Here is a 19,379-nt window from a genome sequence, read left to right as displayed (position 1 = left end):
GTTTTTTTATGTAGTTAGCTGAAAATTGGTAGTACATCGGTGTAAGCAGTGGTGTTGTAGAGCCTAAACACTCCGGAACGTCGTTCCGGTACTTTCTTCTTGGCTAGGAACGCGTTCCGGAACTAAAGATTATTTTTTAATATCGAGAATTGGCTGACGTATTGAAATAAATTTAAAATGAATTGCTTAGCTCAATTCTAATTTTTGACAAATTTTTATATGTATTCATAATAATAAACACGAGTTTGAACCGAACTCGAAACGGAACAAACCGGCTTGTTTTTCCGAACCGTGAATTGGAGTCGGGAAAGGTTTTCTGCTGAACTGGTAAAAAAAATAGCTCAACACCACTGGGTGTAAGGTGCACATATATGTTTTTACATTTTTTGAAAGTGGAAGTATAGCGTCTGCATGTCTTTTTTCTTTGACTCAATTCTATTGTCAAATAAAATTACGAACTACATCTTTAGTTTTGATTTATTTATCATATTTTCAGTACAATATATATGTACAGATAAGGATATTAAGTTCTATATGTACTTCAATTTATCCGGTTGTATTGATTGGAGTACTTATGGTTTAAATTATTTATGCTTGCTTTTCAGCTTCACTATAATGTAACGAATATCAGTATTGATAACATGTTAATGTGTTTTAAAATAATAATAATAATTGGACCCAGTAATGATATAAGTGATAATATTAGCATGGACATAGCTTTATATTATTATAGGTTAGCTGATTATATACTTGCATTTTAATAGATCGAATAAAGAGTTAATTATGTTCTAAAAACCATATAATTTTACTTGTTACATGTTTGCAATAAAAAATAATCAAAAAATTTGTATGATACTTGGATTATGAATCTTTTTTTGTTTTTATATTTTTATTTTCAATGCTTCACATAAAACTATACAAAATTTTGCATTAAATATATATTACACAAGTAATTAACGTAGGTTACATGTATATTTTTGTTGCAACCAATGAATAGCATCTATTAAAAGACATCACATTTTCCAGTTAAATATTTTTATATCTTTATACAAAATAAATAAACATTTATTAATTTTAACCACAGTAAACAACCACCACATGTGGTTTTCGATATAAAATATACATAATACATATCACTTTTCCAAAAGGTATTCGAAAGCAAATTGCACCTGGTGCTACAAGCGTGTAGAATGAAATCAATAAACCGTTTATTCCAAGTTCCATATGGGTTTTGATATATGGATGCATATCATGTTAAATAAATTGATAACATTTATTAATTTTAACCACAGTAAACAACACCACATGTGGTTTTCGATAATAAAATATACATAATACATATCACTTTTCCAAAAGGTATTCGAAAGCAAATTGCACCTGGTGCTACAAGCGTGTAGAATGAAATCAATAAACCGTTTATTCCAAGTTCCATATGGGTTTTGATATATGGATGCATATCATGTTAAATAAATTGATTAAGAATTCTTTTCTTCGTGTGCTTTTTTGACCAGGGCGAGTTTTGAGTGAGGGGCTGCCGGAGGTAATGAATCGTATGGGGGCTCCCTTGTTCCATGCAGTACAAGCGACCATTCGCGTAACCATCCCGACTGGGGCTGATTCGAGTTGAATCTCACCTGAAAAGAAAATATAGTATTACACATTTGCGTATATGCGATTTCAGAGTACACCAATCTATTTATTGACTTTTATTATTTATATTTATAGTGATAAATATATAATATATTATATAATTATTACATATTTGAAGTGATAAATATGAATTTACCTCTAAAATCCATGTTCCTTTTGGATATTCGCCCCAACTATGTGTGGTCATAAATGGCCATTTAGTGAAACCGTCCCTTTGGTCATTATCGTTCTGTCTTCTGCTTAATATCATTGATCTGTAAATGGAATCAGTTAAACATTATTCTAAACTTTACTACATTCAAATATAATGATGGCAATTTTACTCAATCTAATTCAATTAATTATTCTATTTTTTATTATATGGTCACTGATTGAAATGACTGAGAAATTGAGAAATATTCTTAAACGAGTTATGAATTTTGCTTCTATGACACTTTGTATTTAACGTTTTAATTATTTTTGAAATGCTTGGATTATATGTAGTAGCAAATTAAAATCTTTCGAACTAGATTTTTTTCCTATTAACGAAAATAATATGATACTAGAAAAGCAGAAAAATCTGTAATCTATCTAGATAGATATACATATTTTCATATTATTATATAACTTTTTACGACTGATATGATATAAGCTTATATCTTATATCAGTTGTAAAAAGTTATATAATAATATGAAAATATGTGGCAATTAACTTAATTAAAAAGGAAGAAAATTCGTACAATATCGACACGTTGTTTTTAGGCGATTTCTAATTGACAACATATATTTTAATGAAAATAACCAATCAAAAGCATAAATATAAAATTTAGAGCAGGAGTGGTTAATTTTAAAATTGCATCTATTGGTCATTTATTATTCAAAATATTATACATTCAATCATTCTTTGTTAACGATTTATTATGCACGACAGACTATTTTATGAAGACAGAATTTATTATAAACTGATTTGAAGATATATGCATTATTCAAATATTTTATTCATTGATTGTGGCCTTTGTGTTTTATAAATAATTTTTGTGTTGTACCCCCTATTAAACTGGACTCGAAATTTTTTAGGAAAACAATTTAATTTTTTTCTATCATCTCGATAGATGCCATTTAAAAACAATATGTGAACAAAATTATATACACATGGTATATAGTGTGTGAGTATAATTATATACACAGGTGTAGTGTGTGTGTGCTCCAAAACCCGCTCTAGACAATCTGATATAATGTAATATTGATATCAATTTTCTCCAATTGAAAATAGTGCCCATATCGGGCTCTGCGGTGTAGGGCAGAACACCCATTGGAATATGTGTGTATTTGTATTAATTTTAATTACATATTTTTGCCATACCTTAGAAAAAATTGATGTATGTGTGCGTGCGGATACAAATTTTTGTCGACGATTTCGGGAACACGGATCAACCGATTTCAATAATTTAAAAAACATTCGATTTGTATTGATAAGGGGACGTGCTGATTAGTTTTTGGCATAGGCAGGTCTAGCCGTTTCGAAGATACGGGGCTAAAAAAAACAAAAATGGTAATTCAGTTTTTAAGGGAACGCAAAGTTCGATTTGAATAATTCAAAAAACATTTTACTTATTACTGATGTTTTACTTATTTTACTAAACGAAGAACTGGTTATGGACTCTTTAATAAGAAAAAGTAAAAAAATGTCATTTGGCGGTCAAAAATGATATATGCACATCAAATTTTCAGATATTTTATAGATATTTTAATAATGTGTACACATTTTGTGTATTTTTTTTTTTGTTCCGCACCAAGATTTTTAATGTTGAAGTTTATTTATATGGTTCAAACATGTTTGAACATGTTAATAAACTCAAATGTCCTCGATATTTTCGACAGCATGGAATAACCGATTTGTATTATTGAAAAAACATTCGGATTGTACTCGATCACGAGCCATTTTTGCAAAAGGCACATCTTGCCGTTCCGGAGATATGGAGCGCAAAGGGTGTTGAAATGGTTATGCAGTTTTTAAAAGAACAGATCATCCGATTAGATTAATTCAAAAAACCTTTTGCTTGTGTAGACGGTGTGCAAAAAGTGGTTTTACAAAAAAATTTGTAATTTTCGAACTTCAAAAAAAAATTAAAGTTTCAAAAACACAGTTTTTCGAAATTTTTCATCATTTTGAAAAAAATCTGAATTTCAAAATATTTCGAAAAATATCAAAATTAAAAAAAACGATTTCTTACAAAAATTTGAGAATTTTTCGAAATTTTCAAAAGAATCGGATATTTTCAAAAATTTCCAATTTCTCAAAAAATGTAAAAAAAATATTTTTATTTCTCGAAAACGGTAAGTTCCAGCAGTTAAGGCACGATGCCATGACATGGAAATATTTAAACTCCAAACAGCAAATTTTGACTCGGTGATTCGTCGCCAGAGGCGCTCAGAAACGCTGCGGCACTAATGTCGTTTATTATATTTAAACACGTGCAGTTGTGCATTTGTGCACAGAGTGACAGAATTGGCTTATGTCTTTGAAGTGAATATCGTTAAAATAAATTATGTTTCTCATGTGTTTAATAATTTTTCAGATTGTTGAATAATATATTTGTTATGTATATTAACACAGTATAAAACTGATGTGACAATCTATAATTATATAAATTCTTCAGAATTCGGAACTTCAAAGGTATACTGTTATTTTTTTTAAATTCTCATTTTACTTTATTGTTATTTAATAACAACCTATTTCTTTAATACAATCATAGACAAACACGTACAAAGTTTACTCTGAAACTATATGAGACGAAAAGGCTTATGAGCAAAGATTATTGTAATTTGAAGGCTTGTAACAACATTCAATGCAATATGTTGTTGTTAGTCATTTTATGGGGTAAGTTTAAATATATTATCATATGTCAAAATTGTTTTCAAAATATTTTGCATTCATGTATCACTTGAGCGTTTAGAATTGACTTTGTCGAGAAACATAAAATGATGTATGGAATTATTTATTTTTAGCATAGAATAACTGGTGAAGTCTTATATTTGTGTATGTACCAATAATTAGTCTTTATCTAGTAGACATAAAAAATCTAATTGTAAGTTTAATGATGCAATTGCATCTTATATACAACTAGTATATTAGATTATGCCAAAGAAGAAGCGATTAAGCAAAATTTTGAAAAATATTTGATACAAAAGAATTGCATATTAGTTTGCAGGAATAATTTTTGAGAAAGCACCATTTATAATGGTGTTTCGATAAAAATTGTTCTATATCCATATTTTAATAATCATTTTTTATATAACATGAATAACAAACATGGTATGTGCAATTCTGATTATTTTGAACAATACAATTAATAACAAATCATTATTTTATTATTGAAGTATACATATACATCTGACTGATATGATAATGATTTGTTATCACCTGAGTTGTTTATAATAATTAGAATTGCACATACCATGTTTTTTGTACATGCTTTATTACAATAATGATTTGTTATCACCTGAGTTGTTCAAAATAACTAGATATGCATATCCCATGTTTTTTATTCATGTTATACATGAACTATATATATTATTACTATATATTATTGTGTGTATATGTATATATAAAGATGGATGGACAGATATATAGATAGATAGATAGTTAGGTAGACATATGAATCTTAGACTTTAATACACATACCTTGTACCCATGGGTGATGTTAAGAACATTTCTAAATCACCCCTTCTGCTTGCATTTACGCTAATAATTGCCTGTACATGTTCTAAATATCGTACTTCAGTGTCAGTACCAGCGCACACATCCGTTGTAATTTTTAGCACTAATGATCGATCTGAAGGAATTTGGCTATAAGCATAATATATTAATTAACACTATATATTTTTCACCATAAGATTTATATGCATCTATACACATATAAATTTATATATAATATATGGTTGTATATATATATATATATATATATATATATATATATATATATTATGCACTTGAAGTGTTTTTTGCAGCCAAATAGTTTAAATGAAAAGCAAGTCAGTCATGTGACTACTACATAATTTTATTGTTTACCTTTTAGTTAATTATTTTATTTATTGGTTGGTTGCTTTATGAAAATTGTCTTTGAAAGTTGTTTTTTCCTGCTTTGAATTTGTTAAACATGCTGAATGATAACACAATCAGCGTTGAAACATCAGAATAGTTAATTATTTGTTGCTTTTTATTTCCTCTATTTGACTGCAAACTAACATTTTAAAAGTGTTTTAAGAGTATCTTTCAACATCGAACAAAAATCTAAAGTACATATATAAATATATATATATATATATATATATATATATATATATATATAATATTGCTATTGAAGAAGAGAAAGAGGATAATCAAGACAAGGGAAGTAAGAAAGCAATAGTTGATGAGTACATTTGCTTCTGTTTCATAGATTGGCAAAAAGCGTTTGACAATCAACTGGAATCTATTCGCATCGATTTGAGAGACCACAGGTTGATTTAGAATCTGTATATGGAACTGAAAGTAAAGGTTCAAGTGAACCATGGAGGCACAAGCAGCATTGAAATAGGTAGAGGAGTGCAGCAGGATGCTGCATGTCACTGATCTCATTCAACCTGTGGGGAGAATGGCTCGTCAATGAGGCACTTACAACACCTGAGATATTTCGATTGAGGGAAGAAGAATTGTCAGCATCAAGTGCACAGTTGATATCGTGGTGATTTCTAAAACCGAGTTACAAAACCTGATGAGCAGAACCATCGAAGTGGTTAGAAGATACAGAATGGGGATTAACATTGACAAATAGAAAGTGATGAGGATATTGAAAGGAAGAAAGCCACTGAGGATAACTGTAGGAACTCGAGAGTTTGATGATGTAGATCACTTTAAGTATGTACTTGGGAAACATTTTGACCAGGGACGGATACTGCACAAGAGAGATCATGGCAAGGATCACAAGCGGCATCCACGCCGAAGGGAAATTTACTGACGAGCAAACTGAGTCTCGACTTGCGCATGAGGCTTGTGAAGAGTGTTATGTCCAGAGTATAGCTCTGTACTGATCAGAGACATGGACTCTAAAAAAAGCTGACAAAAACTATCTGGAGTGTTTTGAAATGTGGTGCTGGAGACGAATGGAGAAGATAAGGTAACAAATGAAGAAGTTTTAAGAAGAATGAGCGAAGAAAGAATTCTGAGCGCTAACATTAAAAGGAAAGGAAATTGGATAAGACCCATTCTGCGAGTGGTTTCTACATGATGTCGTCCAAGGTAAAATAGGACTAAATGGTTAGGGAATAAGAAGAATGCAAATGGTTGATGGACCTGCCTTTGGGCAGATTACTATTACTATTATATATATATATATATATATATATATATACTGTATGTGTGTGTGTAAATTTATAAATATATGCAATGTACAGTTTGTTTGATGTGCAAGAGATGACAGTCCACAACCTTCAGACACATACGCAGACCCATTTTGTCCGTTTGGGTTGTGTACCAACAGGAATTCCATACTTTTGTGGATTTTTGTTTACACAGTGCAAAAATTCGGAATGTCTTTGGGGCAGTTGTGGATCGTCACAAACTGTGCACACCAAACAAACCCGTAATAGAATTATTTCTGTAGAAGAAATTTTGTTTATTAATTTTCCAGAGAAAATAGAATCAAATATATTATGTGCAAAAAAGAATTGAATTTTATTTTTAAATTAGATTTAGAATAAATGGTTTTGTAATCAATTTTTAAAATTGCCATGTTGAGTCAAATGCGCATAGTAATATGAAAACATAGAAGATCGTACATTGTATTAAGTAGTTTATATTTACTTTGGCTCAAATATAGATCCGGCTTCACAATGATATCTTGGCGGCACTGTTTTCCAATGTTTAGCTAGACGTACCATTGCACCAGCATCCAGTACCCCAAATCCAAATAAGTGGTTGAACTCAAGACCCACACCGTTTATTGTCCAATGAAACCGTCCCTAAAGATCAAAGACAAGTAATTTAATCAGTCGCGTAAAATATATCAATATGCAGTTTTACCCCGACTTATGAGCGACCATAAGTCGGATCGAAACATTCGAGTGTGGTGAGATAAGAGCCGCCAATAAGCGATTTGTTGCTTCGACATACGAGCAAAATTCGTGATACGAGTTTTTGCGAGAATTTATTCCAAAAAAAAAAATGTTGATGGCAAAATGAAAATATGAAAAACAAGGAAATATTTTGGTTCTTATAATAGTAAATTCTTTTGTAGTTAGTCAGTTTCAGTTATATATTAATATTATTGTGTAGTAACGATTTACACAGGTGAATATATCGAGGATTATTTTAACGTTTGAAATTTTAACTATACGTTGTAGTGGTCATTGTGCAGTTATATATGCTGAGTTTGCGTTTTTGCTTTTTGTACATTAAAAAAATACGATTTACTGGTATATCCAAGGGTCGAAAGAAAAGAATCATGCCTCTTGAATTGATGAATGTTTGAACTTGAATGTAATGTAATGTAAGCAGTTTTTTGAGCTCTAAAATTTTGCGAATAAAAATTACGCCGAAACGGTTGCAACAGTTCGTGCATGGGAGCTGTTCAACGAAATATGCCAAACTTATTTCTGCAATATCATGAATGGAAATGATATTGCACAGGAAAAAATAAGTAAATTAATTAATAAATAGTAATTTTGTTTTTAATATTCAAAAAAACTTTACAAAAAGCGCAACGATGGAACGAATGTTTATACATTTAAATAAATTAATGAATTATATGGATTAAATTTATATGTCTTGCTTTGAAATGCGAGCTGTTTTATATTTTGTTTTACTCGTTTTAAGTATAACGAATTTTCATATAATATTTTTCTACGTTCTAAGATACGAAAATTAATATTCCATGTTATGGTACTGTTTATTATTCGGCATTTTAAATGAGTTTCTATTTATTTGTAGTAATTTACATATATATATATATATATATATATATATATATCTATATACTGTGAACTAAATACCTGGAATTGCTCATTTAAAAGAGGCATAACTGTCCTTAATATTGGTGCAAACTTTGATTTAACTATACGTTGTAGTGGTCATTGTGCAGTTATATATGCTAAGTTTGCGTTTTTGCTTTTTGTACATTAAAAAAATACTATTTACTGGTATATCCAAGGGCCGAAAGAAAAGGATCATGCCTCTTGAATTGATGAATGTTTGAACTTGAATGTTTTCTAAGCAGTTTTCTGAGCTCTAAAATTTTGTGAATAAAAATCACGCCGAAACGGTTGCAACAGTTCGTGCATGGGAGCTGTTCAGCGAAATTTGTCAAACTTATTTCTGCAATATCATGAATGGAAATGATATTGCGCAAGAAAAAATAAGTAAATTAATTAATAAATAGTAATTTTGTTTTTAATATTCAAAAAACTTCACAAAAAGCGCAACGATGGAACGAATTAATGGCATTTCAATGTATTTATATGGAAAAATTTGCTTTGAAATGCGAGCGATACAAATTAAACTTATATGTCGGTGTACCACTGTGTTTATATTTTGTTTTACTCGTTTTAAGTATAACGAATTTTCATATATTTTTCTACGTTCTAAGATACGAAAATTAATATTCCATGTTATGGTACTGTTTATTATTCGGCATTTTGAATGAGTTTCTATTTATTTTTAGTAATTTACATATATATATATATATATATATATATATATATAATATATATTATATTAATAATATATATTATATTAATAATTAATATATATTTAGCAGCAACTAAATAAAGTTTTGCTCACTTTTGCATCAAATAATGAATTTCTTTTCGATGTCAAAACTGTGAGATGCTGAATATCACGCCATGTCAGTTGCGGACTGAAATTAAATATAATATTTTATTGCAAATTAATTTAATATATAATATAATATGTTATATTAAACGTACTTGGCTTCTAACGCGAGTGCAAACACTCCTGCAGCTTCCGGCGCAGCGGCTGAAGTACCTGAATGCGTTGTAGTACATTTTCCATATAGATCTGTTGTAGCCTGAGAGACAAATAGTTTGTTCAACATTTCAAAATATTCATATTTTAGGAATATTTTCATAGCTCTATAAACTAGAAAGTGATCGTGAAAATTTCAATATGTTTAAATCTTCTTCATAGAAAATTATTTCTATTATATATAAATATATTATATTAATTTTGTAGTTGAAGATACATTTAATTTTGATTAAAACCACTATTTTTGTTGAGATACCTTACATAGATCTAGATATTTTCGTAAATTAATTTTCATATCCATAAGTGCTTTTTTATTAAACTTAATCTTAATATTTTATCACATTAGTTTAAATATTTCTATAGCGAGTTTATTAATTTTATTTTAAATTTTCACGTATGATGGAACACGTTCTCGACTTTCAACTCTTTAGAATGTTAATAAGCATTTATGTACATTACAAAGAAATTAATTGCATAAAAGCTAGTAATAATAATACAGGATCATAAAATAAAAAAGTTGTCTGTATTGGGGGGGTGCGACATACGCTCTCCAATGTAGTTTTTACCACTGAACACGAATCTAAGTAAACATTGGGGGGGGGGGGCAAACTGCAAAAGCAATTAAAGATTAAAAAATACTACAAAATCACCGATCTAGAAAAATTTCTACGAGATAATTAAAATCTTATAATTTATGTTGTTTCTGGTCCTTTCTTCCTTAAAAATCCGTACAACGGATTTTTGCAACGCTTTTTTATCTCTGTTGAGTAACTTTTCATAACTTCCATCAGTAATTTGAAAACATATTTTCAGTTAAATGCAAATATGTTTTCAAATTATCTAGAAGCAATAGGAAGTAAATATTTTTGCAAATTATTGCTGAAAGCTAAAAAATATTCTCAACAGAAATGAAAAATGCGTTGTTAAGGAAAAAAGAGCCAGAAAACGACAAAATTTATAACATTGTAATTATCATATAGAAATTTCTAGACAGGAGATAATGGTAAAAAATGCACTGGAAAACATATGTCGTACACCCAATACAGATATTTTTTTATTTTGTGGACCTGTGTAATCAAAGCTAAATATTTTTCCTTATATCGAGAATATGAGTTGCTAATATTTCGTAATTTGTACATCCTATCGTGTTCAGATAAAGTTTTTGCATGTAAAGTAAGTGTGATTGTGAAATAATCTCACCACTCCAGTGTTGGGATCTTTGGCACCATTACTGAAAGTGGAAGCAAGCGTGCTGGAACAGCTCTCGTCGTAGTGCGCGTTCTGTCCATCATTAATGGCACTGTTGATGGATACTGTCCACATAGATGCAGCGTAGCCATCACAGTTGCAATCGTCTTCTTCACCACCGTCACCGGAAGCCCACACATAAATGTTTCCCAAACCATTCCGGCCCTGTTATGTAAATGATGTTTTCGGCACTTATTAATATATTATAATATATCTCTATTTTATAGTACACATTTTTTGTATTGTTGGTTATATTCAGTGTAGGACCTTGTCGGATCAAACTCTCACAAAATAGGAATATTTCAGTACATGACATATTGTAAAATGTTTGCTATTTTATTCCAATATTGGAATAGCATTTGTTAACGAACTCCATTCAAAATATTTAAATTTTAGTGATAGTGAGGCAAACCAAAGTCGCCAAATGGATGCTTTAAGGGGGTTGTTCTTTTTTTATTTATTTTTTTTTCGATTTCGAGATTTTTTGATATTATGAAAGCTAAAAACCTTAAAATTATTTAAAAAAAAAAATCATCTCAATATCTATTTTTTTGACGAAGTTATAGATATTAGGTTGCCAAATATCTCCTTTCCGCTTTTTTGCTCTTGGTTTATAATACAAAAAGGCGGAAGGGAGCTATTTGACAGCCTTATATATATCTCTATATGTATGATCCTCTGAAACCGTTTTTTCATCGCTCCGGAGCTATTGTATGCCAGCTGCTCTCTTTTTCATTATAATACCTCATGCACATGACCTTTTTAATGTGTCACCATCTTTGAACACCATGGTGTATTTAGTACATTAAATTAAATGGTGTATTTAGTACATTAAAAACTTTAAATACGTTTTTCTCAAATTGACTTTTTTCAATGCGGTGCCACAAATTAAAAAAAACTACAAGTCGGATCGACTTGCATTTTTTTTTAATTTGTTCACCACTGCAATACCTAATCCCCCTACCTCAAACAACTTGATAACATTACGCAAAAAAAAATTGCGAAGCTTCTCGTCCCAAAAAAGGGCCCTTTTTAACACTTTTTTAAATAGCTGCCATTTTTTTCCTCCTTGCTTTTTTTTCTTTTATTTTGGTAGGGGGACTGGATTCAAACTTCTTCTTCAACGTAGTTTTGGTTTTTTTTTTGTTTCAGGCGATGCGCAACGGATTTATCTGTGGCACCGCAAAAGAGATCGATTTTGCAATGCCTACTTTGGCGCCCCCTGGTTAACAAATGACGGCGACAAAAAAAAATATAAAATTTCTTAATATTCTATGATTTTGTAATTTTTGTTTAAAAAAACCGCATGTCTCTATGATCAATACATTTCGAGAAAAATAAAAACAAATACCTTGCATTTTTTGTAACAAAAAAAAGAACAACCCCCTTAATGCAAGGTCATAATAGCGCGGCTATTATTTGTAAAAAATTTATATCTTTTATGTAAGGCTCAGAATATAATCATATATCTAGTAATATTCCGAAGAGATATCTAACCTCATTGACTCCTCTCACTATGGCGCGCATGGTAGAATTACGTGGTCCATCCACCGTCTTACCATCGTCTGTGGGTCCCCATGAAGCGCTGTAGATATGGATTTTATGTGGTTCGTGACCCATGGAGTTAGCTTCGATTAAATCGGTCATATATGGTTGATCAAGCATTCGTATGCCTGAAAATAATATACATAAGAGAGAATCATACACAGAGAAAATAAAAGTAGCGAAGACAAGTTTCAAAAGATCTCGGAAAAAGGCAAAATAAATCTTTAGTAATGGAAATATTAAATAAGTGATTCATCTTTATCATTATTATTTACTAAAAAGAAATGTGATCTAAAGTGGTTTAACAGTTTTTAAATTTATCAGTATTTATAACATTACCGGCAATTTTCGAGTTGTAAGCGACGCCAACTCCACAAACTTTATTGTCTCGCGCTGCTGCAACTTCACCAGCACATCTTGTTCCGTGGCTGTTAAACCAATCGTCGGTATATCTCGGATATGGAAAAGGATCATTACTAGAAAAGTCATAGCTGGCTTCAACGTTCTGCAAATATCGTTTATGAATCGGTTATTCTGAATAATTACAACAGTAATACTAAATTATTAACCAACACAAATAGGCTATTAAAATTTTATTCATTCATCATTCGATTTTAATAGAATTGTTTTAATAAAAGAAAACAATACTTTCAAGTCATGTATGGCATGACCACTGCTGTTGAAAACTATTTCAATTAAATAATTAAATTATTATTTAATTTTTCAAAAATATAAAGGTTTGCTTAACATGGTTATAATTTTTCTAAGGCATGCTTCCATTGATCATGAAATTCTATATTATAAAATTTAGCCGTTTAACGCAAATTGGGTTTAAACAGTTAATTTTATACAGTAACTTTATTTAATGTAACGCAATGCCACGCATAATGTGAATAGAAAAATACAAAAGCATGAAGTAACAAACAATTGTTTCGCGAATATTATTATTGCGATTTTTGTACATTTATTATGCGTCTTTTCTTAATGCGGATTTCCATAAGAACTATTTAAATTATAATATAAAATAAATATATTAATAAATTATTGTTAATTTCAGTTTGGTAAAAGCTTTATACATTTTATCTCTAAATTTAAAATTCACTTTGGCTTAAAAAGCTCGAGCTTTTTTTAAATATATTCGCATATAATTAACATAAACATGTTGCTACTTTTGTATTTTTTTATTTAATATATTATTAACACTATGCCGTCCGGCGACACCACAGTGGTGTCGAGCGCGAACTAGCGCTTAACAGCCGGCGACACCACAGTGGTGTCATGAGCACAGTATCTTCCTTTGGCCAGTGGCAGAAATCTTTCCATCCTGTTGGTGTTTTAATTTAGATAACAAAAAGTTACACCCCTCAACATTAGTAAGAACTAAAAATTTATAATTTTTCGATAATATTCAGAATGGGCGGGGACAAGCAAAGTGATAACGAATTAGCACTACCGGCGCCAAGTGAATAAATTTTTACAAGACGTGCGGACGGCAAAGTGTTAATTATTAGAACTCCGGCAATTTAAGTATACGTACTACATACATTTTAACAGCCAAATTATTTTAGCGCTGAATACTTACCAAAATGTATTCAAAACAGGGCAATTAGTTTTATTAATATTTGGTAGTATATAGCCATATTTCACATATACGAACATGTATTGTGTGTATTCTGTGTATGTATATATGTGGATTATATACTTACATAATTGTATTTCAAATCTGGATGCATGTAATCAACGCCTGTGAAATACAATAAAAATATAACTGCTATTTTACTGCGTATTTTATAGGTTTTTTTTTATCGATAAGTACTTACCATCATCCATAATCGCTGTCGTAACATTTCTGCCTGTAATGCCCTGCGCCCAAGCGTCCTGCACATTGAGATCTAATCGGGCTTTGCCGCCGTTTTGTCCTGTATTGCGTAGGTACCATTGCAAAGGAAAGTAGGGATCTGTAGGCGCTCTGTGCAAAGCCTCCAAGTCATTGGCAGGATTATTGGGCGGAACACGAGATAGGGGGCGCAGATTGCGATGCCCGCGTTTCACTCGCAAAAATCCAGTTTGCTGTACCGCCGAATTTATCTGTTGATCAATGACAAATATAATGAATTGTCAATTTGATCACTTGGGTCGAACGATTGACACAATTAAAATTGAATCTAACGATTGTCACGATTAAAATTGAATCTAACGATTGTCACGTTCAAAATTGAATCCAACAATTGTGACGTTTGGAAAATAAGATATTTTGTATCATAAGAATTAAATTTTACTTCTAAATCTTTCCGTACCCAAAATTAAAACTTTTTTGAAAATTTAATTTTTTTATATTTTGATTACTTTTTTTTGAAAATATTGAACTTTTTTTCAAAGCAATCGTGCTGCGTGGCTGATTTAGAGAAGAAAGTACATCAGCATCTCTTTTATAAATAGGAATCGAATGTTTTTTGAATCATTCAAATCGGTTGAGCCGTGTTCCCGAAATTTTCGACGAAAATTTGTATTTGCACATACATATACTTTTTCTAAGGTATGCCAAAATGTTCAGAAACCTTTGAAACTTGAAGATATATAAAGTATTTTATTTTCGAGAATTTTTTTTATCTCAAGGGAAGATTTATGCAGAATTGTGTAAATGAATCTAATGCATTTTTCAATATTTATTGCGATGAAGTGCGGATAAAAATCATAACTATAAAAATGTAAATCATTATTATATTATCTTTGGAATTATTTAATTTTCCTCTCAAAAACCTCTCAAAATTGGAAATATGTAATATAAATCAGTATTTGTTGTTGTTGCAATTTATAACATACCAGTGACTCTCTTTTAAGCAGTCTTATATGCCCTATGCTCCTCCTAGAACGTGCATGCGGCAACGTTCGATGTTGGAAGTGATATTCCCTCGATGATCCAAGCACCTGAAATAATAAAATTGTTGAGATATATACGTATTGTGCAGATAATTTTGTGAAAACTAATCTAAAATATTCGTAATGTGGTGCTGAACATTTATAGTACCCATAGATAAGGATTGTATGTAATATAAAACATCAAATTGACTTAATTACCAATTAGACTTCCTTATTTAGAACAAGTATTTTTATTATATTAGGTTGTCAAATATCTCCCTTCCGCTTTTTTGCTTTTGGTTTATAATACAAAAAGGCGGAAGGGAGATATTTGACAACCTATTAAATAAAAAATACCCTTTTATATTAAAAATAATAGCGATAGATTAATAAGTCGCGCTTTTAGAAAGTGCTCAGTGTGCGTATTAGGCGCGTTTTCAATTTCGCTTATTATTAATGTGTAATATTCAAAACATTTATCGAAAATAATTGAAATGTTTGGACAATTGACGCAAAATTGATCAATTGCAAAAGTTTCTATATTATAATGGTATACAGAAACTTATAAATAATATATTGATGTTTAATTATTTAAGTCGATTATGTATTTACACATGTCGGTAAATCTACGCAACTTGCCTCAAGGAAAATGCCACTTACATCTGGCAACTAAATTGGAAGAACGTAAACTGATTTGGAAAAAAAAATTATTTCATTACTTCGGAAAACGGATTCATTCTTAGTTGAATCTTTTATTATATATTCAAATTCCTGAGTTATCATTAAAATATTGGCTAGGATTTTGAAGTTTTGATCGTTTAGTGACTGGCAATTTTTTAATGTAGACAATATTTTTTTATATTAGCTGAAAATTGTTAACATATACGAACAATTGGATTAAATTAGTTTTTATTAATTTAGTGATAAATCTAAATTAATAGAAGAAATCTTATAAAATAGTACATTTTGAATGTTTTTTTCCATCAAATTTCAATGGGTTAAGATTTATTTTTTAGAAAATATGTAAAATTCGAACAATTAAGAATAGATACGTGGGACACGTGTAATTAATTTTTATTAATCCATAATGATACAATTTTCGGCGTATGGTTTTAGTTTTATGACGTGGCGTTTATATTAAATCCAATCAATATATGTGCGCGTATGACACGTTGATTCTGCGAATTTTTCATCCCATATGGTCAATTGATCACTTATGATTATGAAAATATCGTGCAGAGGTACAATTAAATTAAATATATGTGATCAAACAATATATGTTTTAATATAATATCCAGATTTTCAGACATTTGTACTTAACAAAATAATGTAAATAATGAGAATTGCTAAGAGACTAATAACAAAAATGGTGTGATTATTGTTATTCTATCAAAATTTTATTATTATCAATATTTGCTACATCCTAATATGCATCAATATTTGTGTATATGGATCCATTTGTAAAAATAAGATAATATATTTATATATTGTCATACTTTAATTGTAATATGCGAATGCGTTCATTTATTATAACATAGCTCGATTGATAAAAACTCATCAATATTGCTTGAAGTAGAGATATATTTTAATATAAATTATTAAAAAATACAAAATTGAAATACACAGAAACGGATTTTCTACCTTATATTGTACAACTATCATAATATTTCATAATAAGATGATAATAAAAGTTCTAAGAATGATATGATCAAATGAAACAAACTCTGGAGCTCACTGAATATATTACCGACCCCAGCGTTCTTCAGTATGTCAAAATTAACCGATTTTTTCAAAACTCGATTTTTTGTCTTCTGTTATTTCTCAGAACTTAATTATCTATATAGAGTAAACAGCAATGAAATAACCACCCCTTTATTCTTGACCGTGAAAAATATTTGTATAGACTCATATTTTACGTGTTTTACAATATTCTTTTCATTAATTAAATATATAAAATACTATGAAAAACTGTGTATTTAATGATGAAAGACATCAATAGACTAACACACAAATTTTAATATTATCAATATTTGCTAAATTCGTAAATTTAATTTTCGACTACAAATTTATAATGTATATCTTAAAATATATTTTATAGATATCATAACATCTTCCAGAATTTTCAGTTAGGAAATTGTCTCGTTCATGTATTCAATGATTTTCTATTTCGAATTTTCACACTTGTTGAACGCCTACGTGTTAAAATGGTATAGAATAATATATTCAGTAAAAAGCCTATTTTATTATTAAAATGTACTAAATTAAATTGTTTTTCGAGATTAATCGCAAACAGAGTCTTTTTATGATAAATATAGTTAATGTTTTTGATGTTTATTGCTATTTTGCATCCAATTTTTTTTAGAATGTTTAGAGAGAATTCAAATTACACAAGTGATTTCTTTTTTTTTCTTTCAATAGGCTTTAATAATTTAGGTGAACAATTCAGTTAACTCAGATGACTTACCGGTCCATGATTAACGAAGCCATGCTTATTAGCGATCTGATGTGCTACACCATTGTTAACGTCATCCCTGAACTTAACTAGAAAGGAACTCGTGAATACCTCACCAGAACATCGGCTTAAAATCATAACAAATAAAAACGGAAAAGCGACAGCAATTTGGCAAATCATCGCTAACGAATCATTAACTAGTCACTGTTTAACCGTCACGTGCAAATAATACTGTCGCTATAGTTATTATGAGACTGCGATTGTTAAGCGACTGTAAACGTCACTGATTTCCAATCACATAAGAATGTTTTTGGCCTGTTCTTCTATATGACGTCACAAAAATTGATTTAAGGGAACATATGTTATATCGATTTGCGCACACTCAACTTCGGCATACTTAACATTTCAGAGAAACGCAAGCTTTTTCAGAACTGCAACGATAGTTTTTTTTGACGTCGTTTATTAAATAACTTTTCTCTTATTTTATGTTAATGCGTTGCCCTTTATAGTAACAAACACGGCAAAGTAAATTGAAATCATATTCGTATCATGACTTCATTGATTTTTTACTCTGAAGAGCGGCATGCGCGTGGTGGACGCGCTCTCAAAGCAACTGCGCGTTACACATGTACACAATTTGGATAGTGACGTTGACTATATTAAAAAAGCCATTGTTTTTATACGATTTTATCGACAATAAATCATTTGCGATATTAATAAAAGTTATCCCCTATCTAGCATCAGCACTGCTATAAATTAAGACATAAAATGCCATTAAACAAGGTTTTAGTGGCATTTTGTCTTTAAGCTGATTGCATATACTTTTTGATAGATTAAGTCAAGAATTGAGATCTAGCGAATATATTTTATTTAAAATATATACTTCAGATAAATACAGAATTTCTAATTTCGGATTATGATTTTTTGAGTAAGCTGAAATTTATTTCGTCAACAATTAATAACCATTGCAATATAGTGGTTCCTGATATTTTTCAAACAATTTTGGGCATTTAGAAAGATCGGCTGAAGACCGTTGCCTATCGGAGTTTCTATAATAATCTACCTCGAATATTTTGGATAGACGCCGTACAAAAATTATATTTTTAACTGCTTAAACTTCCCAATAAATAACCTAACAGAACTATCGGCTGATCGTCTGCACTAATCAGATGATTTTGTATTTTCAACCTTGTACCAAAAATTTTACTCCTTTGTTCCAGTCAGTTGTAACAATGATTGTCTGAAATGTCTTATTGAAAACAATAAGAAAGACTCGAATGATTATAGCATGACATTTGTTAATGGTAAATGAAATCTGGTCTTAGATTGGCTTGCAAGCACTATTCCCAACTAATGTCTTTTAAACGCTTTTTAAATAAACCAGTAAATTTAAATTCTGGGAAGTGCGTGTCGTAAGTGGTAGAGGTTCGACTATACCTTAAATTCACATCTTCCGATGAGTGCAACCTGATACCAAGCAGTAGTGATTATATATAACTATTTGTACTTGAAAATGGAGATACGTTTTCAAGTGAAAATAGTCCTTCCGCGCATTACTGCAAAAAGTTTCAAAGATCATTACAATTGGGTTGCCTTTTAATAAAAAAATATATCAAAACTAGA

At 30.0% G+C, this 19,379-nt stretch overlaps 1 protein-coding gene across 1 annotated transcript; it reads right to left on the bottom strand.

Annotated features, from left to right (window-relative positions):
• Positions 1–1,462: 1,462 nt before the first annotated feature.
• On the bottom strand, positions 1,463–18,552 carry LOC113375187 (neuroendocrine convertase 2). The gene is made up of 14 exons (XM_026615133.1): positions 18,504–18,552; positions 17,769–17,938; positions 15,269–15,373; positions 14,266–14,533; positions 14,152–14,189; positions 12,785–12,950; positions 12,398–12,573; positions 10,853–11,065; positions 9,595–9,695; positions 9,449–9,524; positions 7,475–7,632; positions 5,315–5,479; positions 1,787–1,904; positions 1,463–1,634 (listed from the first exon to the last, which is right to left on the bottom strand). The coding sequence occupies exons 1-14, from the start codon at positions 18,550–18,552 to the stop codon at positions 1,476–1,478; spliced, it is 1,962 nt and encodes a 653-aa protein (XP_026470918.1). The 3' UTR covers positions 1,463–1,475.
• Positions 18,553–19,379: the final 827 nt, after the last annotated feature.

This window comes from Ctenocephalides felis, unplaced genomic scaffold, assembly GCF_003426905.1.
Source record: "Ctenocephalides felis isolate EL2017-DRISC unplaced genomic scaffold, ASM342690v1 CF-g0.4_SCAFFOLD_01886, whole genome shotgun sequence".
Lineage (NCBI taxonomy): Eukaryota > Metazoa > Arthropoda > Insecta > Siphonaptera > Pulicidae > Ctenocephalides > Ctenocephalides felis.
This window is presented reverse-complemented; position numbering and strand designations above follow the sequence as displayed.